The 18,547-nt window shown below is 38.4% G+C and overlaps 1 protein-coding gene across 1 annotated transcript in view; it reads right to left on the reverse strand.

Annotated features, from left to right (window-relative positions):
- The window catches only part of WDR27 (WD repeat domain 27), a 128,320-nt gene that overhangs the window by 65,610 nt on the left and 44,163 nt on the right, over positions 1 to 18,547 (reverse strand). Inside the window, 2 exon segments of the mRNA XM_075748612.1 lie at positions 2,188 to 2,290; positions 15,546 to 15,643. Of these exon segments, the coding sequence (XP_075604727.1) occupies positions 2,188 to 2,290; positions 15,546 to 15,643 (201 nt within the window).

The raw sequence follows: 18,547 nt of genomic DNA on the forward strand, positions 1-18,547 counted from the left end.
GTTTTCACATAAAAAGGTCATATACTTTGTAAGTAGAGAAAAAGGCAGACGGAATTTGCATCTCTTTGTTTACAATAGCATATTTTGGTTTTCTGATTCTATGCCCTGTATGAATATGGTTTTGATTTTGCTATTAATCAATGCAGCCAACATATTCTTCTCTGTCAAAAACTTCAAATATTGTGAAATATAAAAGGCAGTTTAAGATTAATGTCTCTTCCAATTCTGCCTCTTTTGGCTTTAAAATCAATCATATTTGTTAACCACAGGGTGCAAGCGTTGCACTTGATAAATTAAACTCCAAGATGATTAAAGATGCAGTTGCTGGTCAGTGGAAAGTTACATAACTTATTTCCAGAATGTGTTATTTCAAGATAACACTTTGTATCCACACTGTTGAATTTTTATGCAGCTTTTTGAACTCTAATGAACATTCACTCATAGAATACAATCTGCAAAAATACGTGGCTTCTTGATACTCTTAAAACTGTTCCAGTTGCACATCAGTCCATCTGTCAGGATGTTAGTTTTACAATATGAATGGACTATTCAGTGCCACGTTCAATTTTCTTTTTCAAAAGGAAACACAACAGTATATCCAGTCTAAACATTTCAAAGAGAAGCCTCCTAAAAATGCCCCAAAACTGTATTTTGTCCTAACAGTACAGTTGTAGCAAGCATCTGAAACTTGACTCAGTTTTCCTGAGGGGACAAGAAGAAGAACGGTGACAGTTCTCTATAGACATACGATGCAAATTATGCAAAATTCCAACCCAGCAGCCACACTAAAAAGTATTGACTGGCACTGTGCCCATCAAGGACCATATGCCAACTGGAGTAGGATGCAGTTCAGCTATTCAGCTTCCTATGATGAGCAACCATGTGCCAAGAATTTGAAGTATGGGCAAAATCATGCTCTATAACTTTCTTTTCTTGTATCAGCAGTAATTCCAAACAATAGCCTTAATGCAAAAGAGAAGACAAAAGGTCTTGTGACTGCACCTCTTTTTATACTATTCAAAATCAACCTTAATTAGTAATCTTGACTAAATATATTTATATCACATACATCATGAGCTAAGATCAATATTAGAAGCATTTTGTTTCAGAGACAAAGCAAAAAGCCTTTCTTTTGTATTGCAAACTACATTTTGAAATGCAAATTACCAGAAACTTGAAAAATATATTTAATCTGGAAATGTCAAAAACACAGTAGCTATTGCCAAACTCCAGCAATCTGCCAATAAAATCTCTAACCTTCACATATGATTGGAGCTAGTATTTCAAAACTAGCCACAACAGTAAATTTATCTTGTTCTGAATTTGAAGTTGACCAGAAACCCTGTGTCATAGTCCTGATGAGTCACCTAGAAAGACCTAGAAGAAAATTAAACAGCTTTCCTGCCCAGCTGTTCTGAAAGTATCTGTTTACAATGAACCCTACCCCAATCCAGTTTCAAAGGCCTATACTACAAGCTAGCAATCATCTATCTCTTAGCAAACACCAAGAAAAACATTGTGCCAGCAATGCAGGACTTACTGACTTAAAATTAGGTGCATACTCAAAAAGGTAGTAATACATGTTTACTCAGGAGTCTTTGCTAAGTGTAATAATTTAAATACAGTTGATATTCCATGAGAAGAGAACCTGTCTGGGGAGGAAAAACAATCAAAGTTACACCATGAATTATGGAAAGTTCTAACTGCAGTTGTAGGACTTTTCGTTTTGTATTCAGCTGACTGGTTCATAAGGAACCAGAAATGAAAGATTGATCACCCTGTATTTGGGAGCTTAAATAAATTAATGTGCAGTTGCTACATAGTTCCTAGTGGTCAGATATGTACACGCTACTTAAAGCAGTGCTACAGGGGATACTATTCTTCTCGTTATTGATGGCACGTGAAAATTCAGAGTCAAGCACTATGAAAACTTTTAGAAACCACATTTTAATAATTACCTTGAGCACTAAGACTTGGTTGTTCAGGGATTTTTCAAGCAAAATAAAGAGAACATACAGATCAGGAATCATATGTAACTGCTACATATAAATGAAGTATATGTAATTATAACAGACCTCAGTTTTGCACATTAAGATGAATCCTAGCAACGTGTATAAAAAGACTGCTTTGTGTTCAATATGAGTAGCTCCTATAGTTAGGAGGAAAATAAGCAAAAACATTACTTACACATTTGTCATCTGATCCACTGGCTATAAACTGTCCACAAGGAGATACTGCAATTCCACATGGATAGCAGCGGCTACTGTGCCCTTCAAAACGACGTTCACACCTTCAGAGAAATTTCAGTCTTATTAACACTAATGAATAACTAGCTCTTTTACTGTCATTTTCATTAAATCCTGATGAAGTCTCATCCATTTTTCTTAGTCTACAAATTTACTAAGGCAAATCCACAAATTAAGTTTTAAATATCTCTGCAATAGGATTTTGACAAAACTGAAAAACATTGAAGAATGTTAACAACTAAAAATAAAATGCTCCTACCCCAGGACAATGCCCAAAACCATGCTTAAACTTTGTTTAGTTTACAAAGACAGAAACATCATTAGTATTTAGAAATGACGAGCCGTAATGCCTACCTTTAAGCTACCCCTAGTTAATCATCTCAGCAGGTAAAGACAAACTCCCCTGCATTAGGGGGAGGGTGTTGTGAAAGCCAGTCTGCTCTGTGAAGCTTTAGAAATCTTCCTCAAGTACTTTATATCAAATGAAGATCCAGTATGTGGAATCATAACAAAAGTAATTATTGTTTGCTTTTCTTATTCCCAAATCTGGATATTTAATCTGAGTTGCTTTATTTACTTTCCTACTCCATGCACTAATTTATTGTATCTTGTAAATTCAAGAAAGGTAATATCCAAATGACATTCCAAACTGATAAATCTAGCCATCAACCCTACAGCTGTAGATAATGTCTTACCTATCTGAGTTAATACAGTCTAAAGGAAGGAATGCATTTAAATTTAACACAAAGAATTCATTTCCTACTTTTCATATTAATATTGCAAGGCAGAGTTGTGGAGTAAGTTTTTGGTAGCTAAGTACAATTGACCCATTTAAAAATAATAATGTTTTTAATGAGATGAAGATTAATATCCATCAAAAAAAAATCTGTGGTTGTAAAGAACTGTGATAGCTCTATAGTCATTACAAAATTAAGGAAAAAAGTGGTACTTAGAGTTGTTTCAATGTTAAAAGACATTTTAATATAATTTTCAACTCCATTAAGAATTATCATTTACGTACATATACCTCATTTCAGAGCTTTATTTTTATACCCATGAGAGATAATTTCAAAACAGACTTATAATTGTATTCTTCTTTTGCCTTTATTATTAATGCTAAACAACCTAATCTTCTCCTTACAAAACAAATTCATATTCTTCACGATAATACAGCTGTCACACTTTTTTTTTTTTTATGCATGCTAGGCCCAGGAATAAATTTGAAAGAGTAACATCTCCTGCCAACACCTGTGATATACACTTTTTCCTGGCCAGTGAAATCACAGACACTATGTTAATTCAATTGACTGGACCTATGTGCAGAAATCTCTAAATTTTTATACCATGTTGTTCTGTTTTAGACACGCATGTATGTGTAAGAATGCACTGAATGCCAAGTTGATTTCGTTCACCCAGGTGAAACAAAAACATTACTTTGTGACTAATCCAATGGCTATCACTGAGTAAAGCATAAAAAAAAGACACTTTTGAATGCATGAAAATATACCATTTTCCAGAGCCTAACTCTGAACTTTCACAGATAGTATATATTTGGCTGAATTTCTGTATAACAAAACTACTGATATCAATGGACATTTTGTGTATACAGTAACCAGACCTTTCATCTCAGGTTAGTTCTACTCTAAAACTGTTGTAAATAATCCAATTTAAGAGAACACTACAGTCCAAAGAGAAGTAACTTTTAAAGACAGTCAGTTACTGTGACTAAGATGTAAAATCATTCTTCAACTTCAGTTTGAACATAGGTCTTGCAAGAATATTCAGAGACTTTCAATGGCCGCATTTGGGCCATTGAATAACCTGCCTCTAATTCAAGCTTCCTATGCAGCATTCTAACATATATGACTCCAAAGGTTAGGCAATGGAGGACAAGTCACAGAATACTTATTTGATTTATACTTTCAAAGAACTTTAGATTTTGGAATGTAACGTTAAAAAAACCATAACGGATAGCATGTTTCTCATACCACAGCTTTCACAGAATCATATAATGACTGAGGTTGGAAGGCAACCTCTGGAGGTCATTTTTCCAGCTTCCCAGCTCACCCAGAGTCAGTTGCCAAGGACCATGTCTGGACAGGTTTTGAATATCTCCAAGATGCGAAATTCCACAACCTCACTGGGCAACCTGTGCCATCGCTCAGTCACTGGAAATGGTTTCCAGAATCAGTTGTTCCATTACTTTCCCAGGGATCAAGGTGAAGCTGACCAGTCCATAGTTCCCTGGGATCTCCTTCTTGCCTTTTTTGAAGATAGGAAAGACATTTACTTTCCTTCAGTCCTCAGACACCTCTCCTGATCACCATGATCTTTCGAAGATAATTGAGAGTGGCCTCACAATGATATCAGCGATCAATGAGCTGAAGGCAGGCTTTAAAGAAGACAGAACTAGCCTCTTTTCAGTGGTGCCCAGTGACAGGACAAGAGGCAATGGGCAAAAACTGAAATAAAGGAGGCTCTGTCTGAACATCAGGAAGCAGGTTTTAGTGTGAGGGTGACTGAGCACTGGCACAGGTTGCCCAGAGAGGTTGTAGAATCTCCCTCCTTGGACAAATTCAAAAGCCATCTGGACATGGTCACGGACAACCAGCTATACGTGACACTGCTTAAGCAGGGGAGTTACATAAGATGACCTCCAAAGGTGATTAAGCAGCAAAGGCATTATTGTAACTTTGGGCAAGTCTTTCTTTCAAATATCTTAGACAGAAATAAAAATGCAGCATGATGTATTTCATGTGCTTGCTGTTCTTCTTCATGGTCAAATGTCACATTGCAAGATTTTGCCCTCAGTTACGCTCCTACTAAACATTACTCATTGTGTAGAGTAGATCTCTCCCACAAGTCAGCCTCAGTCATGTTTTTTCTTGTCTCTGCCAGAGTCCCAGTTGCACTGTTTGTGAACTTCAGGATTCCCCCAAAAATACAGTCTTTCCCAGTGCCTTTTCTCATTGTCACATATGGACAATGTTAAAAGAAATGCTTGGAGAAAAAGTTGCTTTTTAATCTTATACTTGTAAGATACAACAGCATCCCCAGAAAGAAATTTCCTCATGAGAAAAATAAACAAAATTCATATATCATCTGTGTCTCCTGAATACGCCTTCAGGATCACCATTCTTCCTTAAGTAGAGCACTGGCCATCAGGACTAGTTCTCGGTGTTTAAGACCTCGTTCTCAGGGCCTGTAAAAGCTAACTTCCTCAATGAGGTGTTTCTTCTTCACAGAAGAGTCTCCTAATAAATCACTGCAGACAACTTCCTTTCAAAAGAATTTGACTCCTCTGCATTTGTGATCAATAACTCAATTACTCCACCTATAAACGGATGCATAAGAACTAACATGATGCCAAGGCTTTCACTGATCTTTGCTATACCACAGCAATATAGAGCAATGTCTGAGTCATAGGACAGTGCCACTTTTCCTTGTGCTACTACAGCCACAGTAATAACTAACATCCTAGATTCTATTTTCTTAATTGTTTTCCTGTTCAGCTTTTCCATTATAATCAGGACGTATGTTCTATTACAAGTATAGCTTCTTCCCCGTCCCCTCAAAATCCTGCTCTAAAAAGACATTTAAAAAAACTGATTCCAACTAAAACTTTCCACAGAATCCAATAGAAACTTTGTTATCCAATGTATTAACTCCAGCTATCTCCAGATATCACAGGAATGGAAAAAAAGTGGATAAAAATCCTAGAATAAATGTTTTTCTAGGAGTTCTCTCATTTCAGGCTTTTTTTTTTTTCCTCCTGTTGGGTTTTTTGTTGGTTTTGGTTTGTTTTTTTTTTAAGTAGCAACAGGTGGTGATCAAACTTATTTTGGATATTGCAAGCCTTACGTGGCCAGCTGGAATGCTGTTCAGCCTCCTAAGAATGCTTTTCTAGTCAGAGCTTTTCAGGGGTTACCATGACAAACATCTGGCAATTGCATGGGACAGCAAACAGCCAAATTTTCCCTATGTTCTCCATTGTACAGCTTTTAATCTACTTTCCAAAATATGAATCTTTTTATGTCACAAACAACTTGCAGAATATTAGGAAAAAAGAGTAACATGTTTCTGTCTTTGTAAGAGAAAGATAGCAGAATGGTGCATGTCTTTATAAATCAGGGAATACTCTCACAAATAAGTCTATTTCATTCTACTTGCTGCATTAAAAAAATATCTTGACTGCAAATCAAAGTTTCCTTTTTTTTTAACCACTTTTCCTTGTATGCTATTACTTTGTCCCAGTACTCTGGTATTTGTTCAGAGACCTTTCAGATCCACTGAGGCTCTACGAAATCTGAGTATAACTTGACAGTAGTGGTAGCGACCTTAGATGTTCTGTACACATGGATTTAATTTTAAACACAAACCAAACCCTTCACATAGGAGCTCAGCATGTTTTCACCAACAGCATCCAGCAGTTGGGGAACCACATGTTCCCCATCCTGCATGCTTTCATGCATCCCCAGTCTCAAACTTGGAGGAAGTCCAACTACTGCTTTATCCCTTTTTCCCCTCAGAATCCAGATAGCAAGACTCAAAGCTCCAGGGAAGAAAAGATAGCAAATCATGGGATCCCCAGATTCAAAAGAGACCAAGAAGTAATCAAATTCTGAGCATGTGTATATGTGTATCTTGCTTAGGATGATCACGCAGTTAGTTCACAGTGGAGATGCAAACTGAAAAGTATCTGAAAATTGAAGGGTCATTCATTCAAACTGCATGTCTGACCCTAATACTCTCAAAGTGTAACTGTTTGAAAATGTATGCGATGAGTTACATGTGGCTGCAGGAATTCTACTAAAATAAGTTGCCAGGGGAGCTTATGATCTAGTTGCACAGGATCATAATACAAGTTGGAGGTTTTACCTTAATGTCTGAAACTATCTTTATACAATTGGCAAATCTTTTCAGAGGCTGAAAGAGGGTGAAACTGATTTTCCCTGGGATCATGCATCAAAGCCTTATCATGCATCTAAATATTCTGCAGAAGGAATTCAGCATGTCCAAGTAGTCTAATATTCTTCAAATATCTTCACTGTGGTCCAACAAACACCCACTGCCTTTTTTTCCAGAAAGAGGTGAGGAATGGCTATTTCAGCAGCAAACAGCATTAGAGCAGCTGAACTTGTATTTCTGAACTGTTCAGAGTGAGAGTCAGAGGCAGGCTGCTCTTGCCACCAAAGGTGTTGGTGTGGTGGTGGTTAGGAACTCCTTCCAACATCTTGCCCCTGCCAATCTCACTACCTGCAAGTCATTTAGCAGCTGTCACATCTACCTCCCCACACCTACCACAGCAGCAGCCCAGACCTCTAAATTTTCCCTGCTCTTCCCACCTCTGGGTAGATAACGAGCACATCTGACAGCATAGCAGAACTGTCCCATTCCCACCTTCTAAATTATTTCCCAATTTCAGCTGTTATTGTCCATCCTGGTCTCTTATTCAACATTACATCAGTTCCTCCAGCAACCTTCACACTGCTATATTTCTCTGGCTAGTAGAAAAGAGCAAAGGCTAGTTTCATAGAATCACAGAGGCACATCATGGTTGAGGTTGGTAGACAGCTCTGGAGGTCATTTCATCCAATCTCCCTGCTTGCATAGAGCTACAGTGGCTTCATCAATGCTAAACAAAGTGGAAGCACTACCTCCCTCAACCTGCTGGCAACACTCCTCTTGATGCAGCCCCAGATATCATTAGCTTTCTTTGCCACAAGGGCACATTTCGGGCTCATGCTCATGTTGGCATGCCCCAGGATCCCCAGGTCCTTTTCTGCAAAGCTGCTTTCCAGGTAGTCACATCCCCAGCATATATTGGTGCCTAGGGGTTGCACTTGGTGCCAAGGAGACTTTGCATTTACACGGATACACAGATTGGTAGGGGTTGGAAGGGACCGCTGGAGATCATCTAGTCCAAGCCTCCTGCTAAAGCAGGATCACCTAGAGCAGGTTGCACAGGATTGCGTCCAGATGGGTTTTGAATATCTCCAGAGAAGGAAACTCCACAACCTCTCTGGGCCACCTATTCCAGTGCTTGGTTAACCTTGGAGTAAGGAATTTTTTTCTCATGTTCAGATGGAACTTCCTGTGTTCCAGTTTGTGTTCCTTGCCCCTTGTCCTGTCGCTGTGCACCACTGAGAAGACTCAAGCCCCTTCCTCTAGATATCCACCCTTTAGATATTTATAAGCATTTATAAGATCTCCAGACTAAACAGACCCAGATGTCTCAGCCTTTCTTCATACAAGAGATGCTCCAGTCCCTATCTTTGTAGCCCTCCACTGGACTATTTCTGGTAGTTCCCTGTCTTTCTTGAACTGGGGTGCCCAGAACTGGACACAGTACTGCAGACATGCCCTCACCAGGGCAGAGTAGAGGGGGAGGAAAACCTCCCTCGACCAGCTGGCCACACTCTTCTTAATGCATCCTAGGATACCATTGGTCTTGTTGGCCACAAGGGCACATTGCTGGCTTATGGAGAGCTTGTTGTCCACCAGGACTCCCAGGTCCTTCTCCACAGTCCTGCTTCCCAGCAGGTCAACCCCTAACCTGTACTGGTGCTTGGGGTTATTTCTCCTAGGTGCACGACCCTACACTTGCCCTTCTTGAATTTCATATGGTTCCTCTTTGCCCAATTCTCTAGTCTGTCCAGGTCTCACTGAATGGCAGCGCAGCTTTCTGGTGTGTCGGCCACTCCTCCCAATTTAGTATCATCAGCAAACTTGCTGAGGGTACACTCTGTCCCCTCATCCAGACCATTGATGAATATGTTGAATAAGACTGGACCAAGCACTGACCCCTGGGGCACACCACTAGCTACAGGCCTCCAACTAGACTCTGCACCACTTATCACAACCTTCTGAGCTCTGCCATTCAGCCAGTTCTCAACCCACCTTACTGTCCACTCATCCAACCCACACTTCCTAAGCTTGCTAACGAAGATGTTATGAGAGACAGTGTCAAAAGCCTTGCTGAAGTCAAGGTATAAAACATCCACTGCTCTCCCTTCATCCACCCAGCTGGTCATGCCATCATAGAAGACTATCAGATTGGTCAGATTTCCCGTCACTGAATTTTGTGATGCTGCTGTCAGCCATTTCTCCAGGCTGTTGAGGTCCTTCTGGATACCAGCACAACTTTCCAGTGTATCAAATACTCCTCTCAGTTTTGTGTCACCAGCAAACTTGCTACACTCTGCCACATCATCCAGATAGTTAATGAAGGTGTTGAACAGGATTGGAATCAATACTGATCCCTGGGGTACACTGCTAATTACTGTCTTCCAACTAGACTGCATCCACTGATCACCACCCTCTGATGTTCCCATTCAGATAGTATTCAATCCTCCTCACTGACTGCTCATCCAGCCCATTTCATCAGCATCTCTGTGAGGATGTTATGGAAGACATTGTTGAAAGCCTTACTGAAGTCACAGGAGACAGTATCCACTGCTCTCACCTCATCTATCAAGCCAGTAATTTTATCATAGATGTTTATTGAATTGGTCAAGCATGACTTCTTGGTGAATCCATGCTGACTACTTCCAACTAATTCCTTGTCATTTATGTGCCTGGAAATAGTTTCCAGGATTAACTGCTCCATCACCTCCCCAGGGATTAAGGTGAGACTGACCAGCCTGTAGTTCCCCAGATTCTGAAGTGTCTTTTCCTCAGAAATTTATAGAATGTCTTCTTGGTCAGCTAGAGATAGGAACAATTACTGAATAAATATTTTAAGGCAACATAAAAATCACCCAAGCTGCAGCTACAAAAACAACTAGTGTCTTGTTTCATCTCATATTCTGTCAAACACTAAGTGTCTTAGTTTAAGAAGTCTGCTGTTGATGCAGGTGTTCTTTCTTCAAAGGGAAGGCAATGACTGATAAGAGCAGAGACAAAGTATTTTTTCATGCCTTAGATCATGAAAAGACCTGAGCAGCTCTTCACTCACCCAAAAATGTTTCTATGGGGTAATCTCTGCAAAATCAGTAAATCTTTCTTCAATTATTCATCTAGCTTGAATGATCAGCATATTCATATGCTGATTGTGCTTATAATCTAGCAAATTCATCAGTGCATGGCTTCCCCATGCAGAGGTATTGACCTTGCATTATCTTAATCTGTTTATGTAATACATTACAGAGCTTTGTATATACTTCCTGTATTACTATCCCTTTCAGAAGTGGAAGGAATTACTTTCAAGTTAGAAGTATTGCTGAGAACATTAAGCAGCTTTTGGTTTCCAATTAACTACATGGATCACATGCTTGATAATTACCAGGATGGACTTATAAGCACTTTTTTTGGAGTAGAAACAAAAATAAAAACATCACAAGGCATTCCTTAGTGTGCATTTTGCAGATCTTTGCATCTTATGTGAGAAATAAAGGTAATGGTGAATATGCATGTCAAAGTGCAGCAAGAGCAAGGCTGCTACAAAAGGGAAGATGAGTGAGAAGCCAATGGTGGTCATGGTGCAGTGTCCTCACCGACCAGGCACTGTTCCAACATATCTGAATAGGGTGGGTAGTGTGCTGATAACAAGGTCCATTGACAGTCCCAAACAAGTGAGGTGATGAACCAGGTCCAGGGTCCATCCCAAGAGTCCGATCAGGAGCAGCAGGAGATGGAGACAGATGCAGGGCTGGAGGCAAGACTGCTACATGGGTCCGCTGGAAACAGAACTCAAGGCAAACTACCTACAAAGCAGGTCAAGGTCCATGGAGAAAACAAGGCCAGAGGCAGGACTTGAGACAGGTATGCCAACAACACAGTTCAGGCAATGGCTAAATGTCCAGGTCTGACCTTAAATGCAGTGCCTGAAGCAAGGAGCAGAGAGTGTATGGGTGAGGGTCCAAGGCTGGTCGGGGAATTAAGGTCCAATGGTGCACTCAGGGCCCTCACAGTGCAGTCTGTAACTTGAGTAAAGATACATCTGAAAATCTGAGACCAACCCAGGCCATAGAATTAGTGTCACAAAGAAGGATGAAGCTTTACTACACTGTGACTTTAGCTACATTTTACTGATGAGCAAGGAAGGTCCACACCAGTACCTAAAAGCTTTGCAGATCTGAAATCTGTCTTGGGGAAGAAAAGCTTACACCACTTCATATTCTAGAACCTCTCTTAGGAAAGTGACTCTTTGGAATGAATCATGCAAGGGAAACAGCAAACTGCTGCAGAAATCTGGACAGCTGATTTTTCTCAATATCAGCCAGTCATGAAGAAGAGGGTATTCATGTAACTTTGCCAGTGAATGTGAGCTGGTGCTACAACTAAATGTTTAGCTAATATTCTAAATGCATTTAACAAAGTGAAGAGGGCAACACTTTGAATTGATAGTTTCCTCCTAACTTAATGAATGAACTTCCTTTCTTCTGAATGTTTTAATGCACAGAATTATCTAATCTGCAAGTGGGAGGAAATGAGAAATTGAAAGGATCCAGACTGGTAAAACAGAATCAAAAACTGTCATGTGAAATTTAAATGACATATGAACATATTAAAGCAGTTGATATTTAGTCTAGTCTGCCATTTTTGGTTGTGACGGGTTTACTGTGTAAGGGAATGGAATTTTCCTTAATTCCTAAGCTTTTACACTCTTTCTACGCATTGGTTTTACAGCACTGGGATGCCAAAATATATCTGTCTCTCACTGCCCTATATGTTCATGAACATAGTCACTAAAACCAGGCAGGACTGGCAGTTAAGGAGGCTTAGTGTACTGGAATTTTCTGATATATCTAGCCTGGGTGATCTATAGGACTCACGACCTTGTGTCATTCCAATCCAGCCTTTCCTGAAAGATTAAAATTAAGTGGTGGAGACAACAGGTACAGAACTCTGTGAATCATTGCTAGATTCCTGATTTCAGGAGCTATGATTTCTCTAAAATGCATTCAACGGAGATACAGCAGAAGGAGGTAGAATGGTGGAGTTTCTTGTGTTTTATGGACATTTAAGAGTCTACAATGTTTCATCATAAAGAACACTTAAACTCCTTCAAAAAATGTAAGCATGCATCAATCTTTTGTACCTTCTGATCATGAAATGCTTGTCTGACTCTTTCCTGGTAATCCTGAAGCTAGTAGTTGTAATGTTCTTCTCATTCAGATTTCTATTGCACCTCAGTCTAACTCCTGTGTTCGCTGCTTCCACTTTGGACCCAAGAGAAAGTGTTTTTTACTTGTTCTCCAAGTAGCCATTCTTTTAGACAAGATAGACTTAAATTGCTCTTCATAATGTCTTGGAAGTTGGTCAAAGGTCATTATCTTACTGTAACACATGTATTCATAAAGCCTTATGGTTCATTATCCTAACCTGAAAGAAAAGTAGCCAGAGTTGGTTCTTCTTCCAAAAAGATCTGTTCTCCTCGGTTCTTTATTTATAAGTCTTTGTAGATTGTCTGGAGGTTTTCTTAGTTAGTTATAAATAAGGAGAATGCAGAAGTATAGAAATATTCAAAATCTTCAGATGAAACTTTATAAATCCATGCATTTCAAAGCAAATGAAGCAGGAGTCTGTGTAAATCCAAAAGTCACTAGCAGTGTCCAAGATTCCCTCATTTATTGGCAAGATGACCTGGCTGTGTGAGGTTGGCTGACAACATCAGAAAGTTAAAATGCCTTTTCTTGTACCACCTTCAGAGGAACCCATAAGACTTTCTGGCACTCTCTGAAGCCATTTTGGAATGCCTCCAGATCATCAATAGTGAAAGAAACAGACAGATACACAGCTTTATCCAGTAAGAACGATGAAAATGGAAGTTGCAAAATACTCTCACCAACTTCAAGAACAAAAGAAAAGATAAGTTAAATTAATTTTCACTGGAAAATAAATGTTGTGTGATAATACAGACTGAATGGAAAACTTCTTGTGGAACTCAGAGCAAAAAAAAAAAATCAATATATTCAAAACCTATACAGGTGCATGCCAGGATAACATGTCTGAAGATTTACTCTAAGCAAAGATCAAAAAGAACTTGAGCATCCTGCTATGATTCCTCAATCAATTATAAGAAAAAGAATGCATGTCTAGAAGAATAAAAAAAGGAACATCATCAAAGAAATTGAATAAAGAAACAACCCAAGGAAATTGGAATTTCCCAAGTAAATTGTGCAGAGTTACTCTGAAAATTATTTCCCATGCTTTCAACTGCAGCTTTCGAGTGCACCATGCTACAGAGTGTTTTTTTTCCCTGTTTAATCAGAATTTCATACTTTACAGTATTATTAAATAAAGTAACAATGGATAGAACTCATTAAGGGCAACAAGCAGATTAAACAAAAACAAAACAATTTTCACTGTGGATGTCTAGGGCAAATATTTAGAACAAAATCAACAAACAATAAATTTGAGATCCTGCAGTTAGTGTTACTATCCATAACACTGCAAACAGTATAAATGAGAAGGTGGACTGACCTTTGCTATATTTCAAGTATGCTGGGCAAAGATTTCACTAAACAAACCCTATTCTGGCAAACCCAAAGCAGAAACAAAAAGAGGTCACTCCAGAGGGACCATTCAAGACACAGTAATGGCTGATGCACCAACTTTACAAATCAACAACTTTAAGAGATTAAAGGTACTGGCCCACCATACCAGTACCTTTAGGACCATTAGGAACTAATATCTCCTGTAAGCACCCAACAGTGCAAGGGATGGACTCAATTTGATTGGACAAGACCTATGAACAAAAACAAAATAGCAAAAGTTTTCAGTCTGTGTAACTGTATAGTAGACCTAACACTTCACTGGAGACTTGTTCCAAGTTCAGATAGAGGTTTCCAAAAACTCAGCCATTTCGGATTTATTTATGTAAAAAACACCTGGTGAACACATTAGGAAAAAGTGAACAGTTTGCTTCCTTATGAGAACTCAAGAATAGTTTTTAAAATACAGAAGACTCAATCTCTGGTCTAAGTAATGATAGAAAATTTCAATTTTTATAATTGGGTTTTTTCTCCTGAAAGTTACTAACAGGTGAAAAATAATGATTTATTTTATCTATTTCTTCTCCACAACAGTTACTACCATTGATCACTGTGTGATGTGTAACAAGCACATATACATAATACCTAATAACCACCCTTAAAATATGTGTCATTAAGGACTTGAATTGCTTTTTTGAAGTTTGGCTAACAGAACTCAGTGGACACTAGAATACACTGACTTTGCCAAATTAAATATAGAGCAAGAACATACATAAATTATTCCCCTCTTCCCAGGACACCTTCATTTAATTGATTGCCCAGATTTTACACTTTAACTATTTTACCATTCACCTGCTCTACTTATATTAGTATTTAGAAACAAAGAGACAGATAAGTGATCTGTGAAAAGCTTTCTACTTTTTCATTACTCTTCAGCAACACAGTTTGAGCAGCTTATTAGAAAAACATAAGAAGGTAACAGCTTCCAACCCCAGCAGTCTCTAGTTTCATTATTTTCTGACATTCAGTGCAAGTAATACAGCAATGCTTTTGGCAAGAACATATATGCCCCCTATAGGTTTAATGTATTCTTAAGACGGAAAGATGGAAATAAATGAAAGGCTCATTAAGCATTTCCTAAATACAAAAGTCAGTACTAGAAAAATTACATCACATATTTCAATAAATATATGTTTACATACACACAAAGCAAATATGGAATTATTCTTTAAAACTTAAACATCCTCCTGTCCAAACCCCTTTTCTTTTAAACATAATTCTTTCAGCCTGCACAACAGAGATTGCCCCAGGTATTTCCTTTCCTGAGCAATCTTCCCTTCCCACCACTCTCTCCCTTTGTCCCACAGCTTTCTCAAGTACAACACTGAAAAGTTTTAAGAAAAAGTATAGCATTTTATTTTGAGTTTATGATAACTTATTATGCAAATTTATAGCACTACATACCTGTAAAAATGTTGTTACAATTACATTTGTATTTTAAAAGCTGGATCATAAATTTTACCTCCCTTAGAAGTAATGATGTACTGTTTTGGAAATACCATTAGCATTCAGTTCAATATACTATATTATATACACAATTAGATCTACAAAGGTAAACATGGGTGATAAATCTTGACCATTTAATGGCTTCCACCTAACTAACTACAACTGAGGAACCAGTATTTTGTTTGGTCTCTTAAAAGTAGTAAATTCCAATTAGCCTTTAATTTTCTTCTTTAAAGGACTGACTGTAGATCTGATTCCACATCCAAATTTCTACTGGTATATCACAGCAAGTATGACATTTCTGAATAAAGATAAAGCATGGCATTTTATTCCAAGATACCTAATTCAGCATTACCTGAGTGTTCTTAAATCCCAGAGTTTGATGCCATCACCTGCAGCTGTGGTCATGAAAAGATTGTAAGCTTCGGGTTGCTGAGTACTGAAGGATGACCCCTGTAAAATGAGAAATCAGTTTCAGATAACTATTCTCATGGTGCTAAATATTTATAGAATCATAGAATATCTCAAGTTGGAAGGGTTCCATAGGGATCATCGAGTCCAACTCCCTGCTCCTCACAGGACTACCTAAAACTAAACCATATGACTAAGAGCAACGTCCAGACGCTCCTTGAACTCTGACAGGCTTAGTGCCATGACCACTTCCCTGGGGAGCCTGTTTCAGTGATTGACCACTCTCTCAGTGAAAAATTTAGTCCATTTAAACAATAAACAATAAATATTTGTTAGGTTATATGATAAAAAGCTTGTCTGCACACACACAAAGGAGTGCAGAGGAAAGTTAGCATGTGCAGGAATCCCCATAACCCAGTCAGAGAAATGGAGCACTGCCTCAACTCCTCTCAGTGTTGTCCCAGGACATACATGAGCCCTTTGGTCCAGGAGTGACACCCACCATGAGGAGCCAATGGGAGAGGCTCTCTGGGTCACCTCGCAGACTGATGGGGATTACTACCTATGAGGGCATGGAATCCGTTATGGGATGTATGAGAAAATCATTTTGTGATTGAACAAGACATTACGGGATGTTTACGGGAGGAAATAAGAGTGGAGAAAGGGAGGGATCAAAGATACATCCAACATTTAATTATAAGCCATGTCTAGTCCTGGCATAAGTGAGCACGCTTTCCATTAACTTCAGTAGCAACTGCATTCATTCATAACAGGACTGATTTTGGTTTCGTACCTTTAAATAATTAAATCCAGTCTATCTTTAAACCTCTGAGTTTTTAACACCCACATTGGCAAATCCTGGCCTTTTTGCTGCCTACAAACTTCTTTCTCCAGGGTACTAAATATAAATAGTTAAAACTCCTTTTTTCCTTTCCCCACCATTCACATTCTTGATTTGGCTGAATACATCACAGAAACCTCAAGGCCATTTCCCGCAATCAGTGCTTTACTGCCAGGAATCTTCTATTCGTTATGAACACTGGTGTATAACTGGAAAATGCTCTAGTATTTAGTCAATAGAATTCCCCAAATGGCAAGGCAAGGTGGGGCACTTGGCATTAAAAAGACTATAGGAGCTTTCACTTACTTTTCTTTAAACAGGTTTCCTTCTCAAACTAAGGATTATCACAGCCTGCTCTAACAGATGAACTAAAATGCACTGAGCACAGATTTCCCAACAAAGTCTACATATTCTCACATTAGCTGTCTATAAATATAAAAAAAGAGTAATTGTAAAAGAGAAAGACAGTAGTTGCCCAAAGGATAGTATTCATTAAAAGTTACAGAGCGCTCTTTGTGTTTTTGAAACTTTTACTCACCATCCCTTTCTTCAGTCAGCAATGATCACAGAGTGGAATACAAAAGGTACTACAGACAGATACATATTTACTTCATGCACTACTCCTTTACTTTAGAATACACTAACAGCAATACAGATAAGAACTGTAATCCCTTTGTTCCTTTCCTGCCCTGGTATTTTGTCAGTAATATTCTTTACTAACATAAAACAATACTTGTATCTTCAAACTACATTTGCTACTGGATATTGTGGAAGAAGACAAAAAAATGTGTACTAATTTGGATAATATGCAAGCTGAATTTCATTTTTCCCTTTGTGTTTTTATAGACCATTAATTTATGATAATCTCTAATTTATGATAATTTAGTGCAAAAAGTATGATATTCCAAACACTCTTCAAACTACATTGTTTCATTCTGACAGACAAATCCTTTGCCTATGCCCCATCATCTTCCTCATCCACCACTCTAATCCCTTCTCAGCTTCTTTCTAGACTAACTACATTGCAACTGCCACATAATTTTGGTCCCAAGAAGGACATGGTTCAACAGAATCACTATCTCATTCCCTAATTCCATATGAATATCACCCAAACAGTGCAGCTGGCTCATGCTAACGGCATCGATCAATAGATGTCTCAGAAAATACTTCACATCTTCCAGGCAAGCACATACCTTCAGACAGGTTTTTCACTCTGGCTAGGAAAAGGTTAACTGATTGAAACTTCTGAGTCGCCTATTATATTTTTCAGCCTTCACATCATGTATATTTCCTAATTAATGACCAATGAATTTTGAAACATAAGGGCCTGGGCAGAAAACTAGAAACTTTGTTGTTTCTCTGAAAATGAATGTTATATATAACTGTACTTGCTAGCAAAACATAATACCATCCAAATATTTGTGGCTGAAACTGATAGATTCCTGTTCAAGTAATATATTTTGCAGCACTACAAATGTACTGCTAACATTAAAGGTCTGAATCTTTATGGTCTGATCTCAAATTGCCATCTATTTCTGTATCTCACAGGTTCCTAAACTCTAAGACAGGAACGCAATTTTGATATTTCAATTAATTCATTTTACTATGTTTCTTAAAAGTTAGTACACAAAGTAATGGAACCACGAAAAGTCACATAATACTTTGGTAATCATTCATAATCAATTTTCATTAGGCGATCTTATGTATCAAACCAAAATCATCAAGTTGAAAATCACTGGTTCAATAAAACAACTTACAGCAGTGTAAACTCATTATCATCAGCTTAGGATATTTGCCTTGTCAGGCTTTGTATAAGATAGCTAAGGACTACTTATCAGAGTGAGATGAAGATACTACAACCAGAAGAGTGACATTTACTCATTGCCTCAGAAGGAGCTTAATGAGATCACTTGGGTCTTGTAACATCCTGCACTAAAATATCGTAAGCAGTTCTGAGAGTAGGGTCTGGAAATCAGACACAGGTTCAAGGAAAAGAATAGAGTGTCCCTCAACACCAGCCTATCACTGAAAAGTGGGAGATTTCTACCAGTTTCCTGAGTCTGAGGAGAACAATGAACCTCTTTCCCCCCAGCTCCTAAGCAAAT

The sequence above is a fragment of the Balearica regulorum genome, chromosome 3 (genome assembly GCF_011004875.1).
Source record: "Balearica regulorum gibbericeps isolate bBalReg1 chromosome 3, bBalReg1.pri, whole genome shotgun sequence".
Lineage (NCBI taxonomy): Eukaryota > Metazoa > Chordata > Aves > Gruiformes > Gruidae > Balearica > Balearica regulorum.